General features: G+C 50.4%; 2 protein-coding genes across 2 annotated transcripts in view; one reads left to right on the forward strand and one right to left on the reverse strand.

Annotated features, from left to right (window-relative positions):
- The first annotated feature begins 1,554 nt into the window (after nucleotides 1-1,554).
- Nucleotides 1,555-14,859, forward strand: LOC116636765 (5-hydroxytryptamine receptor 5B). The gene is made up of 2 exons (XM_032411871.1): nucleotides 1,555-2,703; nucleotides 13,886-14,859. The coding sequence occupies exons 1-2, from the start codon at nucleotides 1,924-1,926 to the stop codon at nucleotides 14,216-14,218; spliced, it is 1,113 nt and encodes a 370-aa protein (XP_032267762.1). The 5' UTR covers nucleotides 1,555-1,923; the 3' UTR covers nucleotides 14,219-14,859.
- An 8,454-nt stretch (nucleotides 14,860-23,313) lies between these two features.
- CCDC93 (coiled-coil domain containing 93) overlaps nucleotides 23,314-26,309 on the reverse strand; it is an 88,803-nt gene continuing 85,807 nt past the window's right edge. Inside the window, exon 24 of the mRNA XM_032411886.1 lies at nucleotides 23,314-25,008. Within this exon, the coding sequence (XP_032267777.1) occupies nucleotides 24,955-25,008 (54 nt within the window). The 3' untranslated portion in view covers nucleotides 23,314-24,954. The remainder of the gene's footprint in view (nucleotides 25,009-26,309) is intronic.

Raw genomic sequence — 26,309 nt, forward strand, 5'->3', positions numbered from 1 at the left:
AATTTTGTCCAGTAAAATGGGGAGAACATTATTGTGAAACTATTTCAAAGGCTAGTCCCCATTTTCTGTTAAAGGACTGTCCTCATCATGTGAGTTTTCTCAAAACCATCCAATATCCAGCTTCTTCCAAGACCAAATGCAAAAACCCTGCTCCTTGGCATTTGCACCTGCAACTTTGTCTCGTTGACCCCAAACTTTCATGCCAGGTGCAACCCTCCATTCATCTTGCCCAACATCCACACTTCCTCCCTGCGTTTCAGGAAGTGGGAAGCCTTCTCCGACCACAGCACCCCCATCTTTGTGACCCCTGAAAAGCCCATTTCTGGGGTTGACACTTACGCCTGTAAATACGTCTGTATGTATTTTTGACTTCTTTGCATGTTGCTTTCTCTGCCCTACGAGTGTGCTATCAAGTCTGAGTGTGTAAGCAAGGACCGCCGTACACAGTATGCAGAAAGCAGAAAGTACCTACTTAGCAAACGGATGAAGAAGGGAGAGCAGAGGAGAAGGACATTCTGGGGTGTCCTTCCTGCTGGGTCCAGATCCCCAAACATTGCCCCAGGTGCCAGGGGTGGGACTGCTTAGGAGAAGAAAACCCTTCCACCTGCTACAGCCTCAGGGGCCCTTCCAGAAAGCGCCTCTCTGAGAGCTGACTCTCATTGCGCGGTGCCCACTCTGGCTGTTCTAGGATGTTAGCAAGAAGCCAGTGGATGACTTCCGGTCTGCTGCAGTGAAAAGAAAAGGGCCCTTTTGGCTCTGCGTTCATGTTTCTATCCTACGCCCAGGAACAGAAGTAATGCAGCCTTGGGTTGAATTAATTATGACTGAACTATTTTTTAAAAGCATGAGACTGAAAATGGGGGGCCGGGTGGAAGGTTAGGGTGATTTCGCCTCCTCCAATTGGTTTCTACCTTTGCCTAAGGGTCAACAAAAAATAATTCCAACCTGGATGTGAAAGCCTGGAAGGTATATAATACAATCAGGAAAGCTAGCAAATGCAAAGGCGGTGTGGGGTGGGGTGGGGAGGTCGGTGCGGCAGGGTTAGGGATGGCGAGGACGGGTTGTAATCGCTCCCTCTTCTGGGACCTCGGCCAAACTGCCTAGAGGCTGCCTTCTTTCTGCCCAGAGCCAGAGTGAACTTGTCAAGGCACCGTGAACCCCTGTGTCGCGGGTGAAGCTGCAGGATGGGGCCGGCTTTAGGGGCGTCCTGTTTGGGGTACCTCAGTACCCAAACCTCCTCTTTCAGGTATACGTGGGATCGTGATTCGATGAAACTAGAACTCCTCCGTCCAGGAGAGGGGTTGGGGCGCGCCTCCGTTTCTCGATGTCAAACCGAGTCCGAGGGATCCGCGAAGGTGGCGGCTACGGAATGGCTGCGCGATCGTGAACCTTCTCCGGAGACAACCGCAGTTAGGGTTCTCTCCGCAGGGGGGAGGCGGGGAGCCCGGCGGGGCGGCGTGAAGGCCTGGCTGGTGTTGTGGCGGGTCCCTGGGCCGCCAACCCCTCCCCCGCCCGCCCTCCCCTGTGCAGCCGGGCTGTGGGTGGGGGCACCTCTCCAACCCGCCCCTGCGCGCGGACACTCCGCGGCGCTCCCGGATTCCCAGCCCTGTGACAGCCCGTTGCCCCGGGGACGGCGCGGAGAGGTGGGAGGGACGGGCGCGCCGAGCCCAGCTGGACTCCTGAGGGGGTCCCACTCTCTTTTTTTCTTCCACTGGAAAGGAGGTCCACGAGGGTTCAGAGCAGAGGAGCCAAAAGGGGGCTGCGACCCAAGGAGGGACTGGGTAGGGCGACCTGGACCCCTCACTGTCCTCCCGGGGGCACGCAGCGACCCCTTCCACGCCCGCACCCGCCGGGTCCCCACGAGCCCGGGGCGGCGCGCGTGTGTCCCCTGCCGGGAAGCCCGGATCCCGCGCGCCGCGCGCCATGGAAGCAGCTAACCTCTCGGTGGCCGCCACCGGCGTCGCCCTTCCCCTGGGATCCGAGGCCTGCAGCATCGGCCCGAGCCCCGGCGGGGTCGTCGGGTCGACCCCCGGCGGTGCCGCCCTGCCGGGCCGCGAGCCGCCTTTCTCCGTCTTCACGGTGCTGGTGGTGACGCTGCTGGTGCTGCTGATCGCGGCCACTTTCCTGTGGAACCTGCTGGTTCTGGTCACCATCCTGCGCGTCCGCGCCTTCCATCGTGTGCCGCATAACTTGGTGGCCTCGACGGCCGTGTCGGACGTGCTGGTGGCGGCGCTGGTGATGCCCCTGAGCCTGGTGAGCGAGCTGTCGGCCGGGCGGCGCTGGCGGCTGGGCCGGAGCCTGTGCCACGTGTGGATCTCCTTCGACGTGCTGTGCTGCACCGCCAGCATCTGGAACGTGGCGGCCATCGCCCTGGACCGCTACTGGACCATCACGCGCCACCTGCAGTACACGCTGCGCGCCCGCCGCCGCGCCTCGGCGCTCATGATCGCGCTCACCTGGGCGCTCTCGGCGCTCATCGCCCTGGCGCCGCTGCTCTTCGGCTGGGGCGAGGCGTACGACGCGCGGCGCCAGCGCTGCCAGGTGAGCCAGGAGCCCTCCTACGCCGTCTTCTCCACCTGCGGCGCCTTCTACCTGCCGCTTGGCGTGGTGCTCTTCGTCTACTGGAAGATCTACAAGGCGGCCAAGTTTCGTTTCGGCCGCCGCCGCCGCCGGGCCGTGCTGCCGCTGCCCGCCACCGTGCAGGTGAGGGGCGGGCCGCCCAACCGGGGCGCGGGGGGCGGGGGGCGCTGCGGGAGGAGGCGGCTCGGCCTGCCGGAGAGTCGGCGGCGGAAGCTTGCACACTTGGGCCGCGCACCTGGAGCGCCCGACGAGTTTGGCATCTGCTGTCCTGGAGCGCGCCCCGAGGGGCGCCTCCCCTGCCGCTGGCGCGCACGCGTGGGGCTGGCGGCCAGCGGACCTGGCGCGCGGGGGAAGGGCTTTCAGCACCCGCGCACTAGGGCTGGCGGGGGCGCGGGCGCCGCGGAGGCACGCGGCTGTAGGGGGTCTGCGGGGGCAGCGTTTCTGGGGAGTGGTGAGGGCACCACCGATGAGCCGAGCCCTTGGGGCTTGCCCCAGGAGCGACTGTGTCCCTGTGACACCGGCAGCCGCCAGCTTCCGGGTGACGGGACTGCGGCGGGCTGGGAGCGCGTGCAGAGGACCACATCCCTGCGTTTTCCTTCGCCGCCGCACCCAGGTCCACCCTCTGCAGTCCAGAAACGGAATCTCCAACTCTGTCGGCCAGCTCCCTGCCAAAGAGGGAAGTGAGCGGAAAATAGAGCCCAAGTATCATGTTCCTCTCACTTACCCCAACCTCAGGCTTTTCCTCTAGCGGCTTTGGAAGGAGATAGAACCGTCCGCTCAGATCCCAGCTCGGGACATTGGGGGCAGTTGCTTAACCTCTGCGGGCCTCTTTTCCACGTCTTTAAACAAGTTCATTCCTGCTTCATAGGGCTCTTGGTGAGGAAGGATCTCACGAGATGGAACATGTGAGGCCCCAGCACAGTGCCCGGCACCCCGGGGGGGCAGAGCTGGCTGGGGTAGGGATCACCGGGGTGTTGCCTGGCAGTCCGCAATGGGCCAGAATCAAACCCTGGAAATGAATGAGACAGAGGAACACGTATTTGGCAGAACGTCTCTGATTGCATTTAGAACTGGAGCTTTCTGCCTTTTGGCAAGACCCTAATAAATATCAGCTCCCTCCTCATCCTAGAAGCCCCAAACTTTCCCTTTTTTGGGGGGGGGGTGGTGGTCAGGCTCCAAGTCCTGGAGAATAATAATAGGACTTACTGCCCCTTTCCAAATACAATAAAATAGTTGCCCTTTGTCCTCAGGCATACCTTCCAGGACCCACAGTGGATGCCTAAAACCACAGATATGCTATTTTTTCCTATACATACATACTGAAGATAGAGTTTAATTTATAAATTAGGCACAGAGGTTAACAACATACCTAATAATAAAATAGAACAATTTTACCAATATACTATAATAAAAATTATGTGACTGTGATCTCTCTCTCAAAAATATTGTACTGTACTCACCCTTCGTCTGGTTATGCTATGAGATGATAAAATGCCCATGTGAGGAGATGACATGAGGTGGTGACGTAGGCATCGTGACGTAGTGTTAGGCTACTACTGACGTGGATGAATCAGGAGGATCATCTTCCAGACCTCGGTTGATCACAGATAACTGAAACTTCGGGAAGGGAAGTGAAACCATGGCTAAGGGGGTGGGGGTGGGGGGGTGAGACCACTGTGCATGGCCCAAGGAAGGACTGCCGGTGGGCGGGGGCAGGGAGAAAGAGACAGTAAGTTTTCTGTTGTTAGTTTTGTTTTAATTTTGGAAAGTTAACTCAGATACGTAGGCTACGCAAACATATGTGTTTTAAAAAGGCAGGATTTTTCCTCTTCATTAAATGGCAGAGGGATTTTGTAGCATAAAATAGGAATGTCAAGACTAGAATTGGAAAGTGTTGGTAGGGGAGAGCTTTATTCAGAATTAATGATGTTCTTTGAAAGGTCCCTTGGAAATGCCTGGGGTGATTATAGCTTTTCTGTCTGATTGCGGAGGTAGGACTGATTTTTAATAGCTACATCAACCCAATGTGCACCTAGAGAAATCATGGCGGAATGGATGCCAGAAAGGCTTGCCAAACCTGAGTTGGGCGTTCATTTTTGAAAGACCCCATCCAGGCAGGTGATACCGAGAAGAAGACAGTGAACAGGAGCCTGGCCAATCCGGGGTGGCCGTGGGTGGGGAGAAAGAGCTCGGGGAGGCAGGGCCAGTGTTGTGATTTTCCACTTGCTGGCAGTGGGACCCGGGGCAAGCCCTTCCCCCGGTCTGGGCTGCAAGTTCTCTTCTCTAATACACAGTATGGGTCTAAGCCCTGGCTGGGCCTCTCCAGTCATGTGATGCTGAGATTGTAGAGGGGATTGTGTTGGACAGCATCCCGCTTCCTTAGGCTTCGGCCAGCCCTCACTCAAATGCCTGAGTAATGCTGCTCCGTCAGCATCTACAAGGTTTCTGACCACAAGACACCCAAATGGAAACTTAAAATAATATGTCCGGAATACTATCTACCTTTCCCCGGCCCCTCCTGCTGTTTCCTGCACTCTAGGGAAAATGAGTTGAATTTAGGTCCTGAAACGTGTCTGTACTGCTTTCTGTGGGTGATGGAAGCACTTACGGAGTCTGAAGGCTCTGGTAATGGGGCTGTGTACATCCTTCATCTTTTCCGCGATTCTGTGGCCAGGTCCCAACACTGAGATATGATCAGAAAGGGACCAGCAAGAGTTCCTGTGCAGTGATTTAATTCTCTGGGGCAAAATGCAGTTTTTGAAAGTAGAGCCGGAAACCAACGTTTACTAAGTGAGTCCTATAATCCAGACACTGTGTTTGATGCTCTACATCCATCTTCTCTTTCATCTCCATGACCCAGCTGGGTTGACCCTATCGTCTCTATCAGTCTGGATCAGCTGAGACATGCTCAGCCACATATGACCGCGAAATGGACAGCTTATCTCACTCTCAGAGTTCAGTGTGGGTCCCCTCCTGCAGAGCTCTCCACCAGGCAGCAACTCATGGATCTGGACCCCTTGCCATCTTCTAGCTTTGCGGTCTGGAACGACTGGCTTCCAAGGTTGCCGTGTGAAGGCAAGAGATAGATGGAAATATAGCAGCTTTTAACTGCCTTCCCCCAAAGCGGACACATGTCAGCTCTGTCCTCGGCCCATTGGCCAGCCACTGGCTGTGACATCCAGGGAAACACGTGGATTATTTGGTGAACACTGTCTTTAGCACCAACCCTCATTTTCCACTTGATAAAACTAAGTCGCCACAGAGTCAGTTCATTTAAGACCACAGAGTTAAAGTGTGCAGAAGCTGAGGTCACTGTTCTTTACTTTGTCATTCCTCCACGCTGTCTGTCTCCAGGGATTTAACTGCTGAGCACTGTTCCACTGCCCTCAGGTACCTCACCTTCATAGGAAGGAGGCAGCCATATCTCAGTCAAGGTGGGGCAGCATGGGATCAGGGTCTCAAAACTCTGCTCGTGAACTCTGTCCTTTCCAGGAGAGCTGACCACAGCTGAGCACGGAGGCACTCCCCCCCTTCTCTCAGGAGACAGGGTTCATTCCTACCCTGCCCTCCTTTCTTTCAGCTTTCTAGAATGAGCACCACATATAGAGTATGTCCTGCTCGCCCCCCCCCCGAAGCAACCCCCATGGGTCATGATTGTTTCCCATTGGCCTGTGCCCTTTACTATTGAGAAGAAGAAAAAAGCAAAATCAATGGAGATTATGTAGTTGGCTTTTAAAATGTGACATCAAAAACTGTTGTTTTTTTTTTCCAATTGTTTGATTACCGTGCACAAGCTGATAAGCAGGGTCTGATTATTCATTAGGCACAGTAGGTGCACTACCCAGAGCCGCAGTACTTTTAGGGGTCCATGGAAATGGTTCAATTTTAATTTCTTTTAAAATTAGGGGAAGAATGAATATAAGAGCAATGAATATATAATAATGTATCCGGCCTCAGTTATATTAGTCTTCATAATAATATGGTCATAAAATATAATTTTTAATATTTTTTAATGGAAGAAGGGGCCCACAGAGGCAGAGATGCCTAGGGCTCATGAATGTGATAATGCAGCCCTGGCTGACACCCTTCACTCACTCACTCACTCACTCAATAAACATGTGGTGGGAGACAGTGTGCCCAGTGGTTAAGAGCATGGGATTTGGAAGCAAGGAGACCTGGATTTCAATTCTTTTTGTGCCACTTATTAGCACTGTAGCTGAGTGACTCAGTCTAAGCCTGCATTTCCCCATAGGTAAAATGGAAATATTGCCACCTGCCTCATAATATTCTTGTGATGAGTAAATGAGATAATGGTGTATACAGAGTCTCTAAAATAGTAAACCATAAATGCAAGCTGCTAGCATCTTCATTATTGTTCTCTAAAATTCCTCTTGTAAGTTCTAAAAAATGAATGATGATTTTATTCCTCTTACTGCTATTACTCACCATCCTAATAGGGGAGTTACTTTTCACTTGTTTAACAAATTAGCCCAAAGCTTAGTGGTGTAAAACAACAAACATGTATTAAGTTTCTGTGGGTCAGGCTTGGGAATGGCTTTGACCTTCTGGGCCCAAGGTCTCACGTGGTTGTAGCCAAGATGTCGGGTGGGGCAGCAGTCATTCCAAGGCTTGACTGGGGCTGGAGACTGCTTCCAAGGTGGTTGACTCACAGGGCTGTTAGCAGGAGGTCTCCCCAGGGCTGCTTAAGCGTTGTCACAACATGGCGCCTGGCTTCCCTTCTTCCCGGAGAGCACAGTAAGGAGGAAACTGCAATGCCTTTCACAGACTAGTCTCAGAAGTTACATGAGATCTCTTCCCCTATAGTCTAGTCACTAGAAGTGAGTCGCCAACTCCAGCCCACATCCAAGGCAAGGGGAATTAGGCTCCACCTTTGGAAAAGTATCAGTGAACTTGTGAACAGATTTTAAAACCACCACCGTAAGACACACAGATGGTGTTCAGAATTATTTGAGCGACTGTTACTGACCTGCATATTAGGCACTGTCGTAGCCTCTGAAGTTTCAAAGAATGAGTGAGCAAGGTCTCTATTCTCAAGGGATTAATTTTAATAGACCACAACTATATAATTAAAAATTCAATAAAATCTTATAGGTGCTCTGCTGGAAGTCTGTCCAGAATACAGTGAATGGTCCTGAGAGCCTGAATATGGGAAAGCACTTTGTACATGGTCAAGGGCAAAATAGATGTGTAATATTGAGCTGTAGGGTTTGCGACAACTTCGATCTGAGTGTTAGATAATGTTACGTTATAAAATATTGGCCTCTCTAAGCTAACTCTCTGTATTAGCATAAATAAGTTTTTGTGTTGTCAGAAAAAAAAAAAATAAGTTTTTGTGTTGTAAGCATACAGTACCTAAGCCTTGAGTGACCTGAAATCTGTACAGAGCCCTTTATGTTTTTGTCACTTGTCCAATGTTTAGTTGTCATCTGGACCACCCCAAAGACTAAGCTGCTGGTGGGCCTGCGGGCTTGTCGGAGACAGGAAGAGGGTGGTGGAAAATCACCACCCTCGTTCTGATTCCATCTATTAAAAGAACTGTGGGCTCAAACACATTCTCATGCCAGACTGCAAGCTTATTTTAACTTTAGGAAAGCACATTTTATGAATCAAATTGTATCAGTGGTAATAAAAAATCTGGTTTATGGTTTGATTCTTTAAAGATTGGCACCTAAGAGTCTGCGAGTTTCCGGAAGTACTTGGATGTGTCAAGGAGTGTTTTTAAAATCTGCACCTTCAGAAATGCCCCTGGCCTTCCCGTCCCTACAAACTTCTCCCTTGCTGTTTCCTTTACATTGTTATGTTCATTCTGTTTCTTTACCTCTGCTTCCATTTCTCTTTTCTCTCTGATTGGATTGTTGGAGAAGAGTGGAGGGGGAGAAGGAGAAAGGCGGGGTGGGGGGTAGGCAAATACGGTGCAGGGACCATGTGTCTTCACCAATGACCTTGCAATGATCTACTCCTCAAATCTGTGTGGTTCTTGGAATAGATTGAGCTTCTCAGTGGAACACTGAGATCCAAACTCCATGGTTCTTAACCTTTGGGTAGGTCGCAGATGCCTTGGGCTTGCTGCCCAGAAAGGTATGTAGGTGCTTAGTCACCCGATTTGCATAGGGCAATCCCTGAAGCCCATCTCTGAAGACTGATGCTGAGCCTTCCTTCCCCTTGGCTTTTCTGAGAGATGGAACCCACAGTGTAATAGTAACTGTGACTCTCTGAAGCAGGGCTGTAGTTGTCAGGGCATGGCCCCCAAGGGGGGCAAATCAGAACGCTGAGTCTGGACAATACATGTGCAAAAGGCAAAGCCTCCCTTCTTTCCACTACTCCCTCCTCCCTACCCCCCGTGCCAAGAATCTTTGGCTTGGGCTTCCAGGGATTCCAGGGTATGAACTCTTGCCTCAACAGAGGCCCTTCCATTGGCATCCACTCGTAAAGTGGGGATGACTTCGGATCAGATGATATTAGAACAGAAAACACAGATGTATTCCCCTTCTCCGAATTAACTCCAGTGGATCCTTAGCCAATCCACGGTAACTAAACTCCCCACAAAAATCCATGTTCTCCAAAAACAAGAAAGATAGCAACTGTACCTTATGTTATGATCACACGCAAGAGCTCAGCAAAACTATACTCTATACTCTGTTGTGAATATAATTACACTGAAGGAAAAGTTATTTTTTTTTCAAGCCCAGCATGCTCTGCTTTTTTTGTCTGTAAGAAAACTTCCTGAATTTCATTTCTTTTCTCTTCTTTTCTTTTTTCTTTTCACACAAGAGAAGCAGCTGAGAAAATTTCCTGATCTAGTTTGTCAGACATGCCAGACAGATTCTGTTCACTTTGAGGGGCTATTTTGGTTAGTTAACTTCTTAAAGTGCCTTTGGGAAATGCACCGTGGAGCTTGGTTATCTCAGTGAACCCTGGGCAGAGAGATTGGAGCCCCAGCTGTCCCAAGTCCTGACCTGCCGAGCTCTGGATAGAAACAGGGAATTCCAGTTACAATCCAGATTGCCTTCAGCCCGAGTCAGAAATCTCTCTGTGTCCTCTCTCCCTCTCTCCCTCTCTCCCTCTCGGACGTTGTAGGGCTCAATTCATCGCTAGGATCAGTATGGGCGCCCAGACACCAGGCTTAGTAAAGAGTCTCATTGCCATACTTGCATGCCTGACCCGATGGGTCGCAGTGGAAACTACTGTTTGTTCCACCAGTGATTAGGACCCATCTTTCTTCTTTTTGCTTGTCTCTCCTATTTCTTATTAGGATGTTTAATTGACAACATTAGAGGATTACAAATGTTTGTGGGTTCTTTCTGTGGCAGCTGGGATTTTTTTTTTTTTTTTTTTTTTAGAGAAGAAGGAAGGGACAAGGGGTCGGGAAGTTGAGGTTTCGGTGGGGCTCCCGTGTGTTCCTCACAGTAAGCCCGCAGCCAAGGCTCTTCACAGTTAGAGGTGTAGAAGTGAGGGCATGGCGGGGCTCTGGTTAGAATCCTGTCTGGCCACTGACTTGCTCTGAGCCTCGCTTCCTTGTGCCTTCCTTACTGGTTGCTCTTCTTACTGAGTAAGATAGCGGGGGGAGCCACCCAGTCACGTACCAGACCACTGTCAGCAACCTGGAAGTCGGCCTGCCACAGCTCACTGGGCACTGGCAGGAGCCAGGAGACTCCGAATCAGAGTCAGAGGACTTTATTACGCTCGGCACACAGGCCCACACGAGCGTCATATGGACACTGGTTCCCCTTACCCTCAGACTCGCACGGGAGTGACCTGGAGCGGCCCAGATGGATCTGCATCACGGCAGAGAAACTCCTAGGTGAGAGGGCTCAACTCTGTATTGCCCGGTGTTGGACAATCGATAAACCTGCCTTGTGCTCTTAGGAAACCTGAATCTTTTGTAGGGGGCTGCAAGCTAAGCTGCTGTTTTTCCACTGGGAGACACTATCTCTATCTTCCAAGGTTGTTTGCTTTACAAACATCCTCGATAAGCCGGTCTAAACTTGGGCTGTCTGCCTTCGTTAGCAAAATGTGCATAAATGCAAGAGACCTGCGAGAGAATTGTCTCCCCGAAACATCTCCCAAGTCAATAAATTTTTACTGTTTTTACTATATGCCATTCATGATACTAGGTGCTAGGGACTCTTCAGGGGACAGGACACTCATGGTCCCTGCCCTGCTGGCCTGTCCGTGGTGACTCAGAATCCTTGCCCTGACATCGGAGTACTGATGGGGACAGTGGGACAGAATATTTCAAATTGGGACTTGATGGGAAATTCTACTACAGAGTCCCCAGACACACAGTGGGTGGTAAATAAATGTTTAAGCATATATTGTATGGCAGATTTGGTCCTTAATTAATCTTAGATGAAAAAGCCTCAGATTCTATGGAAGGTTAAGGTAAACTCATCCTTTAGGTCGCGTCCCAGCATGGCAGAGAGAGGCCATAGAGGCCTGGAACCAGACTGACCAGGCAGGCGACTTGGTTCTGCGTTCGTCCCTCCGACTTGTGTGGTCTTGGCCAGGGCATTTGGTGTCTCCAAACTTCTGTGTATTCAGAGCACCTTTCCTTTTACAGCAGGACCCAAAAGTGCCAGGGACTACTGGCTGTGTGTATCCAACAGCCTGGACTCTTCCCTGCATATTGGGGAGCAGGGGGAGGTTTCTAGCCAGAGGTCAGAGGCCCCTTAAAGCCTGAATGGTCAGTGTTAAGACAGGTGTGCAGACGGAAGTTGGGGTGAAGAGGTGAGGAGAGAGAAGACCAACGAGGAAAGATGGAGAAGCTCAGGGATGGCTCCAGAGCTGGTGGCTAGAGACCCTAGAAATCGCCAGGAAGACATACATGTCCATTCTGAAAAAATCTCAAGCATATGTATTCTTAAAATAGATTCTACTGGGGCGCCTGGGTGGCTCAGATGGTTAAGCGTCTGCCTTCGGCTCAGGTCATGATCTTGGGGTCCTGGAATCGATCCCTGCATCGGGCTCCCTGCTCAGCGGGAAGCCTGCTTCTCCCTCTGCCTCTGCCCCTCCTCCCACTCATGCTCTCTATCTCTCAAATAAATAAATAAAATCTTAAAAAAAAAAAAAAAGATTCTGTTGGAACCCATCCAGATCAATCACCTTTTCTAAAGGTGCAAAACAGGTAGGGATTAAGAGTGTGGTCTCTGGTTCAAAATACTCCCGTTTGACCTCCAGCTCTTACCATAAGCAACTGGGTGATCTTGGACAAAGTATTTAACATCTCGGAGTGTTTTCTCAACTCTGAAATGGAGATAATAATACTCCAAATGTTGATGTAAGAATGAATTCAAATCATCCCTTACAAGACTTAAGCATAGTGTCTGTTTATGTCTGTTTTACAAGACTTAAGCATAGTGTCTGTTTTATGGTTAACTTCTCTGGAGCTGTTCTTAGCCTCTTTTGGCTTTCTATTGGATATTACATTTCAAACGACAAAAGCCAAGGTAGTCAGTCTCCTTGCAAACCGGAATCATCATCCCAGGCTGTATGGCCTCTCTCTGCCACTCCGTTTCTTTGAAGCCGTTTCTGGAAAGATTCCACGGTCTTCCCGCATCTCTCTCTGTGAGGGGTGTAGCAGGCTCAGGAGGAAAGCTGGGAACACGGGCTTCTAGCAAACAGATGCCGTGGCGGAGCGGAGCTGGATGCTGCTAACCGCCGCAGTGCTGGAGGCCAGGTCCTTTAAACCAACTTACTCCATGAACTTGCCTTTTGTTTCTTTCCCCCAGGAGCCCCTTTGAGCTGAATTCACCCCATTTCTTTGCATCAATAGCATACCAAGGATTTGGAATTTCCGTTCCCCAGGGGAGGGACTCAAGTGCCTGGGAGGCCATTTAGGTCAGCAGAGAAGTGGTTGGAAAAGTGCCCAGTCCTGAGCCCGGAGGGAGGAAAACGACCACGCCACCTTCCACTTCGGCTCCTGCTCGGATAAGATGGTTCCGTCCCCAAGACACGGCTCAGTATTCATGAGGTGGTTTCAGGATGGCACGTCTCTGTGGCTCAGACTTGTCTGGTGACTTGAGGATGGTCCGCTATGAGGGGATGGGTCAGCGCGGTCTCTTCTAAAGGAGAAGGGAGACGCAGGTGCGGACCTTTCTGTTGTCATGATCACTGGTTCACTGAGCAGCCGTTTCCTGAGCACCGGCCAGGCACCAGGTGCTGCTGCCGGACAGCTGTGTGTACAAGGGGGACAGTCCCAGCGCCGGTTCAGCTTGGCCCAGGGTGGGTGGACAGGTGTAATCGCCATCGCTGCAGAAATTGCTACAGAAGAGGAGAAAGGGGTGCCAAACAGGGAGATGTGTTTGAGTTGAGAGGGTTAGAAAGGCCACTCTGAGAGGCCACTCAGCCTCCAAGCTGAGACCCGAGAGGTGAAGAGGAGCTGACCAAAGGATGGGGGTGACAGGGTGGACGGTGCACCAGAGGCTCCTGAAATGGTAGTGAATTATTACCACAATGGCATTTACAGTTTTTTGTTTGTTTGTTTTTTTAAGCTAGGCAGTACACAACTACTCCAGAATCTAAATCTGGAATCCATTTAGCACATCGTTGTATAATTTCTTGCAATATTGATGTTTATAGGCTGCCTCGCCAGCTGCGAACTTTGTGCCTGGGCTGGGCTGGGATCTGTTCTCTTTGGGGTCCAAGTCCCAGCCCCCAGCCCACCCCATGATTGTCGAATGGGTGCATGTGCCAGGAGTTGTGCCGGGCAGCCAGCACATTCCCAGTTCACGTCATCTCCCCGGTGGCCTTACGATGGGGGGAGAGGACTTTGTCACCCAGCTTCACAGGGGGGAAAAGCAGGTTTGGCCACTGGGGCTGGGACTCAAGCCAGAGTCTGACACTGAGGCTCCTGCTCTTATCTGCCACCTTCCCTTTTTATATCTTATTATCTGACATCGTGGGGACCACCACTCTCACTCCAGGAAGAAACTTCAGGACTTATTATTTTTTTAAGATTTTATTTATTTGTCAGAGAGAGAGCATAAGTAGGCAGAGCAGTAGGCAGAAGGAGAGGGAGAAGCAGGCTCCCCGCTGAGCAGGGAGCGGGATGCAGGACTCGGTCCCAGGAAGGCAGATGCTTAACCGACTTAACCGACTGAGCCACCCAGGCACCCCCTTCAGGGCTTATTTTAACCTACAGTTTCAGGAACGTTTTCACCTAACATTTTGGATGCATTCTGGTATAAGCGCATCTTGAGAGGCTGCAGGAGAGGTGTTGGCCACACTGGATTTATCATCCCACGTCAGGTTTTATGTGTTAATCGCACGTTTCCCTTGTTCCAAGGTGAAGGAGGCCCCTCAGGAGGCTGAGATGGTGTTCGCGGCGCGTCGCCCAGTGGTGGCCTTTCAGATGAGCGGGGACTCGTGGCGGGAGCAGAAGGAGAAGCGGGCAGCCGTGATGGTGGGCATTCTCATCGGCGTGTTTGTGCTGTGCTGGATCCCCTTCTTCCTGGCGGAGCTCATCAGCCCCCTCTGTGCCTGCAGCCTGCCCCCCATCTGGAAAAGCATATTCTTGTGGCTTGGCTACTCCAATTCTTTCTTTAACCCCCTGATTTACACAGCATTTAACAAGAACTACAACAACGCCTTGAAGAGCCTCTTCAGCAAGCAGAGATAAACCCAGGGCTCGGGGAGACCTGCAGGTAGGGCCGTGGGCAGGGAACTGGTATTTCTCCCCGCCCCAGGTATCTGGGAGCCTGGCCCCACAGCAGAGTGCCGATGACATCAGAGCCGTACCATCGGGCCTGGACGGTAGGAGCAGCAGTGCCAAAGGCTCGCCGGGAAAGACAGCGCATGCGTGGCAAGCGTGCAGCTACGCCCTCTTCCCGGGTGTGTGGCAGACATTGCTAATCGATCGTGGCACGTTTCTCCACGGAGCGGGACCTCTGCCTCAGGATCCTTATCAGCGCTCTAGGTACTGCTAACTGGCTGGAATGGACACAGGAGTCGAAGCTGACTTGCCTTTCCTTTATTTAATACCCTATTCCTCCGAGGGGATCCCTCGGCACAGAGCCCCAGGTGGCCTGTTTTGGGGCCCACTCAGGAGGCTGTCTCCTTTGTGAAACAGCCCCCACCCCGTATCCACCTGATTCAACTTACCTTCCTCAATCTCCAAGGCGGTGTATCCCAACTGGGGAGATGGGAATCATCTGAACGTTGGTTTTTTATAAAAAAAAAAAAAAAGTGTCTGGTGCAACCCATATCTACTGAATCAGACTTTCGGAGAAGTCTGATAATTATGAGTTCTTTTTTCATCAGTGAGAGACAGTGCTAGATGCTTAGATTGTTCTTTAGACCAATTAAATTGGCCTTTGGCGGGGGGCGGGGGGGGGGGAGACTCAGGCAGGAGTGCTTTTTAAAGCTCCCCAGGGGATTCTAGCCGGCCAGAGTTGAGGATCCCGGTGGGGTCCTTGCTCTGCTTCTGAACAAGGGAGAGCAGCTATGAGAAATGTTCCCACCACTTCACCATACACACTTGTATGTGTAATAAAAATACTATTGAAGCATTGATTTCTAGGCTCAAAATCATTCATATGTATGACTGATCACACACACACACACCTTCACATATGCCATCGAAACAGGGATGACTGCAGTCTAAGACACAACAATCCCAAACTGCCATAGTGAATCTTGGCCTTCCTGAAAATACCAAATGTGGCCCAGGTATGTAGGGGTCCGAGGGCCTGGATGAGGCCCTGGACATAGACTAAGTCATGCTGGCCACAGTCCCCCTGATTTTGGGAAGGGCTGGTTGCCTACTGATTAGGTTTTTTCAATGTACCCAAAACAGTACACTCCCCCATCGGCTCACCAGATGTTTGAGGTATGTAGACATTCTTTAAGCTTATACTATAGGAGACCTATAGGAGACCCCTTATACTTTGGGGTTTATCAGAGAATAGAGGTCCACAGTGCCTTTTCCAAAATCTTTGGGGCCAGATGGGCTTTGGAACTTAGAAGTGTTTTCAAGTGTTAGAAAGGCAATATGGTGTATATTGCATAAATTAGCTAACACCCCCAGCTCGGTTTGGGGCAGCAGTCTCTACTCAACCTGTGCAGTAAAATGTATGAATATTTATACTGTGAGAAAAGACTAAAAATAGCTAGCTAGCACAGTCAGATCAGATTTTGTCACTGAATGAGTTAGAAACCACCTCTGGTTACCAAACTTTGTGTTTTTGCAATTGAGGGCCTGTACCTCAAACCATCCACAGTCCCAGCTTTGCTGCATGTCAACCCTGTTGAGGGGAGGGATTCTGAAGGCAGTCTGGGGAGAGTACGTGGTTCAACTATTCCTTTGTGGCTAGCGGTTGGGACACCACAAAGGTGCTTTGTATGGCTTTCTATGACAGCTTTCTTGGAGTCCTATTTTGGAATTTTATTCTTTCATTGGAAGATACTTGAAGAAACACTCATATGAAATATGTCAATGCACTTCACATAAAAATGTGAAGTCCTCTGTTTGACTCTTTGTGAAGCATGTTTTCTTATGATAATGAGGACTTTTATTATGTTTCCATTTTTCCCTTGATCAGGAAGAACAGAACCACATTTCTGGCCTAACTTTGGAATCTGTGTAGGAATTGGCATCCTACTGATTTGTGTCTAAGGTTTCTAGCCAGTCTATAATTCCAGTTCTTACTTAGGTTTTCCCTATCCTAGTGTTTTCTGTTCTATTTGTATTTTACTATCCTAGTCTGTGCATTTCCTACAAGCCACCTCAAATCCTCTGTGAACCAAGCCAGGAAAGAAAGGAATGGGCACATTGTTGTGTTTGAAGGGTTAGAGCTCAAGCTTGGGGCTAACTGGGGATTTTGCCCTATCCGCTGAAACACACTAGGTGGTGTTAGAGATCTTCTTCCCTGTCCCTCTCTTCATACTGTTTATCAAGCATCCACCATGTGTTGCTGCTGTACTAGGTTTTAGATACAAATGCTCATTTGATCCTACATCTATCCTGCGAGGTAGGTTCTGTCCTCATCGAACCCCGTTCCGAGGGTAAGTAGCCTGCCTGTGGTCACACATGAGTACATACATGGCAGAACTGGTATCTGGACTCAAGTTGACCTGTATCCAAGCATGGGGAAGGACGGGAACTCAACGGAAGTCGGCCTGGACTCCATGTTTCAATGTTTGCTTGCGTTTTGCAGCATGAACACTGTACCTGGTGTAGTGGGTCTGCTTGCATTGTTCTAGTTGGATTCCAGGCAGGAGCCTTAGAGGAAGAATCTAGGTAGAGTTGGTGAGGGGCACTTGTGGAATTTTTTGGTTTACTCTTCCTTCTGGGTAGGATGCTTTATGATCGTGTTCATTTGCCTGGGCTTTGGCTTAATGTAGGATCGTGATGGAAGCATCCCAGGCGGAAGGAATTACGTATGTGGAGCCCTTCTTAAAAGGAGGTTGCTTGCTTACTGATTTGGTGGCAACTTCTATTGGACCTTTCAGACTTGACCCTTTTCTTCAGTTAGGGAGACCTTCCCTAACCACCACTATAATTACAAAATGCTTAATTTCTGAAACAGATCAGTTGATGACTGACTCTCTGTAAGGCTGCACCTGTAATTCCTTTTAATAAGAGTATCAGAATAACAGTCTATTGACAAAGTATCTGATTTATAATGAACATTGCAGGAACTGCTTTAATAACCATAATGTCTCTGCTCTGCCTCAAATCTCTTTGCTTGCAGTACCTAAGACGGGGGTGGGAGGATGTAAGAGGAATTAGTCTCTTCCTTGTCGAGATTCATTTGCTAAAGTATCTTCATGTCAGAATCCAATTTCACAAAGTTCCAGGTCTGTAGGATGGATGGGGCTAACCCAATGGTATTCTTTTATAATGCAGTCATGTACAATGGATAAAGTATGCTCCCTTTCTCCACTTTAGCATGGCCTCCATGTTTCTTCATGCCATGTCGGACGGGAATTTGGATTCTGACCATGATTGCTGTCCAGCATGAGCATCTATCCCCACGTGGGTACCATCCCTAGAAGCCTGCTCTTCTGGCCCCTGACCTGGTCCCTCTACACTAACACTGGGTAGTACAGAGAAGTGTCTGAGTCTATGAAATGTCTATGAGTTGGCTGGGATCTCACTGATCCAGGCTGGGCTCTTCTGGGTCCAGCTTCAAGCAGCAGTTTGTTTGGGTCTAGGTCTGTTCCATGTGTCCCTCAACCTCCTTGGGCCAGCACGGTATGTTATTTTCAAGAGAGGTGAGCAAGTGGGCAAGCCCGACCACTCAAGCACACTTCCAAACTTTTGCTCATAGCAAGTCTGCTAACAACCCACAGACCAAGTAAAAGCCCAAAGTCAAAGGATGGGGAAGAGCATTCCACCCACCAGGACGCCACGACAAAGGTGTCTGTTCTGGGGGAGTGAAGAATGGCAACAAATAATTCAGTGCTCCATATGTGAAAAAGGCAGAACATAAAAAATCAGAGTGTGGTATAAAAAGGGTAAGCACAGTGTCTAAGACTTTTGTTTCTGGTATATGTTCATCTGGATTATCAGTCATCTCTTATCTGGGCTCCTTGCTGTTGCCCTTGCTTCCCTGGTCTGTGGTCAGCACAGCTCCCAAAGTGTCTCTGTTGAAATCTCCAAAGCCTCCAATGATTCCCCACACAGGTACCCTTCACGTTCCTCAAAACTCACCTGCTGGGCCTGCTTCTACCTCAAGGACTTTACACTCAGTAACCCCTCCGCCTGGCATCTCCCTCACACAGGTATCCCTCACCAGGTGGCTCATTCCCTCACTAGTCATCAGTTTGTTTGTATTTATTTAATGCTAAGAACACAGATATCCTAAAGAGACAATGGAGAAAGTTTTTTCTAGGCTGGATTTTGATCATAAAAACACTAATGATTCAAACTTCTGAAACAAAACAGCACACAAATCTAGAAAATGCAAAACACATTTTATTTCTTACCTGAATTAAGTTGAAAACATGTAAACGTTATCTTTAAAAAATACCAGTATTAGGGGCCTGGGTGGCTCAGTTGGTTAGGCATCTGCCTTCAGCTCAGGTCATGATCTCAGGGTCCTGGAATCGAGCCCCACCTTTGCTCCCTGCTCAGTGGGGAGCCTGCTTCTCCCTCTCTCTGCCCCCCTCCTGCTTGTGTGTGTGTGTGCACGCTCTCTCTCAAATAAAATCTCAAGAAAAAATAAAAGTCATCAAAATTAAATTCATGCAGAGAAACTACCCATAGCTTTTAAACCATAGAACACCTGGTTTTCTACATGACAAAAATAAAAGGATGTAAAATAATGTGCAGTTTGTAGAATTCAAAGAAAATTGGGGTGGCTAAGAGTCGGTGAAAGAGGCAATTAGGGACAGGAGGCATTTTTTAAGGTAGACACTCTGGTGACATCTACGACAAGCCTGGAGGGAACCAGGAGGCTGACACCGAGCAGGCCCTGACAGGGGGTACACCACTGGGTATGTGCAGTGGCCAGCAAATTAACTGGTGCTCTGGTGAAGTTTCCGGAATGACAACCAAGGTAGTTCCCAGTAAAGGATGTGAAGGTAGTCCCTAACTATTCATTATAAAATTGCAAATCACCACCAAACCAGACACTCCCGATCCTTCTTCCTTAACCAGTACGCTGAAGCAACACGTACAACACATGTAAGCTGTAGCTTACACGGTCTTACCTTGCTTGTAAGTCTTCCCCGCTGGAATGTAGTGAAGGCAAGTTCTTCTGTCTGCTTTGTTCACTGTTGTATTCCCAGGGCCTGACCCACAACAGAAGCTCAAATATTTGTTGGTTGAATGAAGGAGCTATCAGGGATTTATTTTTCTCATGGAACAAGAAATATGGGGGCGAGGGGTCCCTGGGTTGGTTCAAGAGGCTCGCCATGCCTTCAGGGAGCCAGGCTCTTCCCATCTTTTCACTCTGCCAAGCTCCCCGTGTTGGGATGTCTCTTCTCATGGTCTCAAAATGGTTAAGGCTGCTCTAGACACCTTGTCCTTCCCCAACAACTTGCACGAACAGAAGCTCTCTTAATGCATCTTGTGCTGATTACCAGCAGCAACGTCTCCTTGGCTCAGGGGTACCATCTCCATCTTTTGCACCCCCAAAGCCAGAGGGACAGGGGTGGTGCTGTGACCCTCACGAGAGAGGGGCAAACCGCTTCATGGTCCACTGCCCCCTTGCCGTTCCCTCACTGCTTCCTCTCCCTATAGCTGCTCTGTCAGAAGAGGTGAGCCCCCTTTCCACTTCCCTATTTCCCCCCAAGACCCAAGAAAAGGAGAGATTAATTACTTTGGGCGTAGGGCTTTAAATTCCTAAGGAAAGCAGATTTATCAAACATGAATCTTCTGTCATGTTTCTGTTTGGTAGAAAATCAAATCAAATTAAGATTTAAAAACTTTATTTTTTTTTTGAATAGATAATACATGTACATGGTATAAAATTCAAAAGGTACAAAAGGTATACAGTGAAAAGCAAATCCCATCCCTCTCCCCAGAGGCAACCGAAGCTGTCAGGTTCCTGTGTACCCTCCCAGAGATAGTCTAGGCACACGCTAGCAGGTACGCATGACGGATGTGTGTGAATGTGCCACGCACGTGTGTATACCCATCGACACACGTTTTCCCCAACCCCTCCCCTCTTTCAAAAACAAGCACTAGTATACCAAGAGCCTCTTGTCCCCCACTTAACCATGCGCCTTAGGGATCATCCCACAGCAGTACATACAGAGTGACTCTGTTCTTCCAAATTTAACAGCCCACTGGACGGATTCACCATGATTCACTTAACCACTGCCCTATGTTGGTGGTGGTTTCCAACTTCTTGCTATTACAAATAATGCTGCAGTAAAAGTCCCTGTACATGGGGAAAACTCCTAGAAGTAGCACTGCTGGCTCAAGCGGTCTGTGCATTTGCACTGTTCATAGATACTGTCGGACTGCCCCCGTGGATTTGTACCGTTCGTACTCCTGCCAGCACGGCATTCCACGGCTGCTCCCCACTTCCTGGTTTCATGTGGCTGAGTCACTTCGACCAGTCACGCGACCATTAGGTTCACGACATACTTGGAGCCAAAAGAGACTCATGACCTAATCTCTGACACTGGTGTGTTCCCTTTCTCTTTCCCCCTGTCTGGGAGAAAAAAAACCCACGTGAAAGGTAATTGCTTTGAACGGTTTGAGACCTCTGACCCCTCTGTCATCCCGACCTTTGAGGTGCGAGTCTAACAAAGACGCTCTGAGAGATTCTCTCAAGCTGCTGAGTAAAACTGTCCACCTGTATGCAAACAAAGCATAAATCAGACGAAAGTTTCAGTCTAGACTCTGCTAATTAACAGGGATGCAAAGTTGTAATTTAGAGAAGCTCTTTTATGCGGCCAGAATCTCCGGGCCATTGACCCAAGCCAGGCTCTGGGGAGACTGCACGGTTCCTGCTTTCACCGCTCTCCCACTCTGGGGGGTGAGCACGCAACAGACTTCGCAAAGGACGAAGAGATCAAACAGTAGCCTGTGCCACCAAGAGAGACAGCAGGGCAAAGGGCAGGATGTGAGCAGGGCTGCAGGCAGACACTGAATGGGTCTGTAGCAGATCAGGCTGTCCCGGAAAGCCACTGCCGTGACCTTGGACGGATGGCGGACCAGGCGGAGGCAGCAGCAAGGACCACAACCACGGGCAGGTGCGAGCTCGGCGCATTGGAGGAACTGATGTAAGGCTGACGCGGAAAACCCACAGTATTCCCCACAATGTCAAATGAGCCACACACCAGCTACTAGACCCCCTCAACGCTTTTACACATTTATCGTGAGAAGAGTGGGGACCGTGACAACATGATTTTTTACAAAGCGTTTTTGAGCCCATCGCCATGTGCTGTTAGAAGAAATGCTCTGGACCTGGGGAAAAGGACTGAGAGAAGGCCCGGGGGGCTCCGAAGATGGCTTGCATAAGGCACGCCGCCTGACCAGTACCCAGCCACACAGATGGACGGCAGCTACCTCCCCTTGCTGGGGCTCTCTGCGGGACTGCCGTGCAGTAAGATGTGCTTGTACCGGAAGCCAGCACTGGACACAAGGACAGCAGAAAGCGCTTCCTTAACGTTCTTCCCCAAAGCAAACTTCAAGCCGGCTCTGCACCTCAGGCTCAGCCAAAGTGCCTGCTGAAGTTTATCGCTAGAATGGCTGCTTCCCTCGTACACTGATCATCAGTCACGTGCAGACAGGGCAAGACGAGGCCATGCCCGAGTGACAGGAATCAAGGTGGCCCGGGTCACAGGCCACTGCTTGCGGTCCAAAGTGCCTTTGCTGTCAGGCCTGCTTTGGTCACTACAGACATGATCAAGGCCAGCAGTAGTCAGCCTGAGGTCATGGGGATGGCGCTGCGTGAGGCTGCAGAGGGCTGCCTGAGGCCTTCCCCGTCCTCTGCTCCTGGTTTCAGGAGCTTCCAAGAGCTACGCTGTTTGTCAAGAAGTACTTCCTCAGCCTGAGAAAGGCCTGCTATCTGTCGCAGCCCCTCGGCCTTCTGGTCCTGCTTCAGTAGACACTGGCAGGACCTGGCTACCCACAGAATATGGGCAATGGACCAGAACCCAGTGAAAACCATACACTTGAGACTCTAACAAGAACTTAGGCCTGACAAACCTGGAATGAGCTTGCTCTCTCTGTTCAAAAAGGAAACACCCCAACATGTCACTTTGGCAGCATTCTCTAACATTTGGCACCTCCCTCTAGTGCAATGAGCTGACCCCAGGGACCCATGGGACCGAACCCTGGCCAAGGACAACAAGAAATATGTCCAAATGTCTCCCCACATGCCTCACGGTCCTCTAGTCTGTACTGCTCAGCAGCTCTGATTTTGGTTTAGACCAAGGCAGCCCCATGTACTCGGTGAGATGCATGTTGGGGAGGGTGGCGCCCCACCCCGAGACTGGTGGAGAATGCCAGGGTACCGGGTGGTCAGCTCCGGGAAGGCTGCCATGTTAGCAAGCTCATGGCTCCGACCGAAGAGGGGAAACTGAATGCTTCCTCGGGAAGCCTCATTCCTCCAGAAGCACACATTTCATAAAAGTAACGTAAGCATGTTTCCTGCTGACTTTTTTTTTTTTTTTTAAACTCCAGAAAAGTCTGTGGGCTTAGCCCAATACCCAGCCATACTCTGGGCACACAAGATATCCTGGGAGGAACGCTCCTGAGTGGCTTCTGAAATGAAGTGGGCCTTGGGGCATCACGTCAGACTCTAAGGCCCGACTGTAAGGCACGCTTACGGTCCTAATTCCTCACAAAGGGACCATCCACTCTGTGGGGCATCTGTAGGAAACACACAGTTCTCAAAACTGGCTCCTGCAGTCTAATCCAAGATGTGTCCAAGGAATAGGAACGAACTTGTAATCTGTACTAGACCTTGTGGATTAAAAGGGGAAAAGAGATCTTCTGATACCTCCCTATACCAAAACCAAATCAAATGAAATTCTTTGGAAACATACCCAATAAACGCCTCTCACTTTTAAAAATGGTTATTAATTAGTTGCTTTGGAGTAGTCATGCCATACTTTCCCCGACAGTATGGAGACGGGCTACGGAACCCCAGAATATAACCTCCCTACCACCTTTGGACAAACAGACAATTTCATAACTGCTCAAAATGTTGTTAGGGGGCGGGTCCATGAGCTTCTCAACAAGAAAACACAGATGTTCCCCTGAATCTGAAATAATCTGCAAACTGCTGTTCCCCGCCCCCCCCCCCGCCCTCAGAGTGCCACCTGCTCTCTGGCCGTCACTTGCTTCAGCTTCATGGGGCCCTTTCAAAAAATCAATCTGCAGATGACCGTGGCCACCGGAGCAGCCGAGGGGAGACGTACGCGGCCCAGGAAGGACACACTTGGCACAGGGGAGCATCCCTCTGGAAGCAGCCAGCCTCATCGGACAGGCCTCGCTGCCCGGCCACAGAAACCAGTGGCTGCTGCTAATCTGGCATCAGATTTCTAAAGGGTCGCGTCCGTACCTGCTGACCAGTATGTGTGCAAGGTTCACGCAGAATGAAGCGCAAACCTCACGCTGGGGTTCACCGAACACGGCTGAGCTGCCGGATCCCTGACGGCCAGGGCAGGAGGGGCTCCGCGTCTGGTCTGCTCTGCTCACTTCCAGAGGACAGTGTACTGCTCTGCCTGCCTTCAAGGCCCCCCCGAAGGCTGGTCCCAGCCTGCCTGTCCTGCAGAGACAGGCCCGTCCACTCCCTGCCCAGCAAGCACGCTTGGATTCTCCCTGCACCCTTTCAAGTTTCTAATTACAGTCGTGCTTTATCCAAAATGGCCTTCCCACCTGTGTCTGCCTATTAAAATGCAACTCCCCGCTCTGATCTAGCCCCAGTCCTACCTCGCCCACGAAGTCTCCTGGATCTTTGCACGCCCCACTGCTCTTCCTCCTCCAATGCCCTCTGCTTTCTGCTCGTGGCCAGTCGCTCTGGCATTTACCACATGCTGCCCTGGAGCTCAGCGACTGGTGCGTGAGTCTCATCTCTGTGCGTGGCCCAGGACCTGTCCAGAACGTGGAGCTCATGGCGTGTATGCGTAATGGGGAGGGATGCACAAGACCAGCCACGCCTGGCTGGTACTCATGTGAGAACTGGGCATATTAAGGTGTCATGCTTGTGTAGGGGTCCTCAATATGAGGCCCCTGTTTTCAATTTTTGGTGAAATAAACTCGAGTCGTGTGTACGAGTTAAACCGATGGCAGCCACTGAGCTTTCATTCTTGTGGTTACACCATTAAGACTGCTAGCTGGTGTCTCGAGGAGCCAGGAACAAAAGGCACCAAGGGTAAGTGAAGGGCCCACGTGACCAACACTCACATGGGCTGGTCATTCAGCTAAAAGCCTTTACTAAAAAAAAAAAAAAAATCTCAGGTGACCAAGCTCTGGGGTCCAGTGGGCTATTTCTGCCCCGCCGCGGGCCACTTGCTGGCTGCCCGAGGTGCAGCGCCTGTGTTTTATACTTCCGTCTCCCCCAGTGCTTACTTCTCACTGGTTGCTCAATTAACATTTGCTGAACAAATGAATTCCTTTTTATTCAGAGAGTCCATACAAATACAGGTACCTTTATGTGTGCAATGTTACTGGAGAAATTCAAGCTGACCCGACGCAGAACGAATACTGCCCGCATTTCCTCATAGGATGACGGGTGTTATCCAAGCCATCATGTTTACACCGTCTGATTCCATCAACAACAGAGAGATGAAATGGAAGCAAATGGGAGAAAGAAAATATCCGGGTGCTGAGATTATGACCCCTGCATCTCTCTACTGTAGTGTTCAGAACCATTTCACCATCTTGCAGTTGATACATGGCGTAAAGGAAAAAAAAAATCAGTGACATACGATGATGTCCGGGAACTTTCAGGAGGCCTTGGCTTTTACCTTGGACAGCAGCACCTCATTCTTGCGGCCCTCCTGGAAAGGAAGCAGAGAACGTGTGCATGAGCTTTCCCAGTCCCAGGAGACACAGTGACTGACGAGTAAACAGGCCCCCTTGCACGCTGCCACCAGCATGACAGAATGGCCGGGACGGGTTCACCTGATCTTTGGTGCCAAAATAACTGTAACGACAACGGGCTTCTGGACTGTAAGGCCGAGAACTGGATGAGGATTAGGCACTGTCATTCCACAAGACTTCACGAAGCCACTGCAATCCTCAGGGGCCAGAAGCAGCCAGCAGATACTTAGGAACCCATGGACCACTATGATAAGGAAGGGGAAGGTCCTTGGAGCCCGCGGCCAAAGGGGTGACGAAAGGCACACCTCAGCAAGCAGAGCCCATGGCGAAGTCCTTACTCTGACAACAGTGGAGATTGGGTATATCCTTAGCTTTAAGAAAGAAACTCACCGAAGACCGGCTGAGAGACATGCACTGAGAGACACTTCCCCTTTTAAAAATGAGCTGTATGAAATCCATTACTGCAGGTGCCAAGGGAGGTCACTGGTCCCAGCCCATGTGTGTGGAATCTGGCATCCAGTGGGGCGAGGTCACCTCTGCATCACTCTGTATCCACCTCTTCAAACATGTTCCAGAGCTTCTCACTACGCCTGCTCCTTCCCTCTTGTTCCCACCAGCCTTGACAGCTCAGGATACCTCCACCTGCTAGCAAACAATGTCCCCTCCTTCCTTGGGCCATGTCACCAGGAACCCGGTTTCGGTTTAAGCTGAAAGGTGAACGTGGTAGTGGGAAAGGCCTGGAGAGGCAAGCTGGAGGGCCCCGGCCCAAGAGTGAGGCCAGGCCTCCAGGAGCCCTGCTTCCCTGGAGATGCCCTTAGTGTGGAAGAAATCCTTCCACCTTAACCCTCTGCATCCAAGACCCCCAAAGTCAGTGTTTCCATTTCCCTGGGCCTGGCTAGGTGCTCCTGGAGGCCCTCGGTTCTTTCTGGCAGTGCCATGGCTCATGGCTGCAGTGACCCTTTTTTTACTAAGTGCCAGTTCACCTGCAGGTACTTAGCCTTCTCCTCAGTGCTGGGAAATAGCTGGGCTCTGGGCCAGTGGGGAAGGCTGACTGACTGTCAGAAGCAAGGCACTCTGACACTTTTTGAGCACATGTTTCTGGAGGGGGAGGGAGTTAATTGTTCCTGGGCCATGGGAAGAGAAAGAGGTTGAGAGGAAACAGAGAAGAAAGTTGTCCTTTTTAAAACGAGTTATTGAAGAGAAAATAAAATAAAATAAAATGAGTTATTGCGATTTGCTTGGGGAGAAAGCCTCCAGC

This window comes from Phoca vitulina, unplaced genomic scaffold (assembly GCF_004348235.1).
Source record: "Phoca vitulina isolate PV1807 unplaced genomic scaffold, GSC_HSeal_1.0 scaffold1, whole genome shotgun sequence".
Lineage (NCBI taxonomy): Eukaryota > Metazoa > Chordata > Mammalia > Carnivora > Phocidae > Phoca > Phoca vitulina.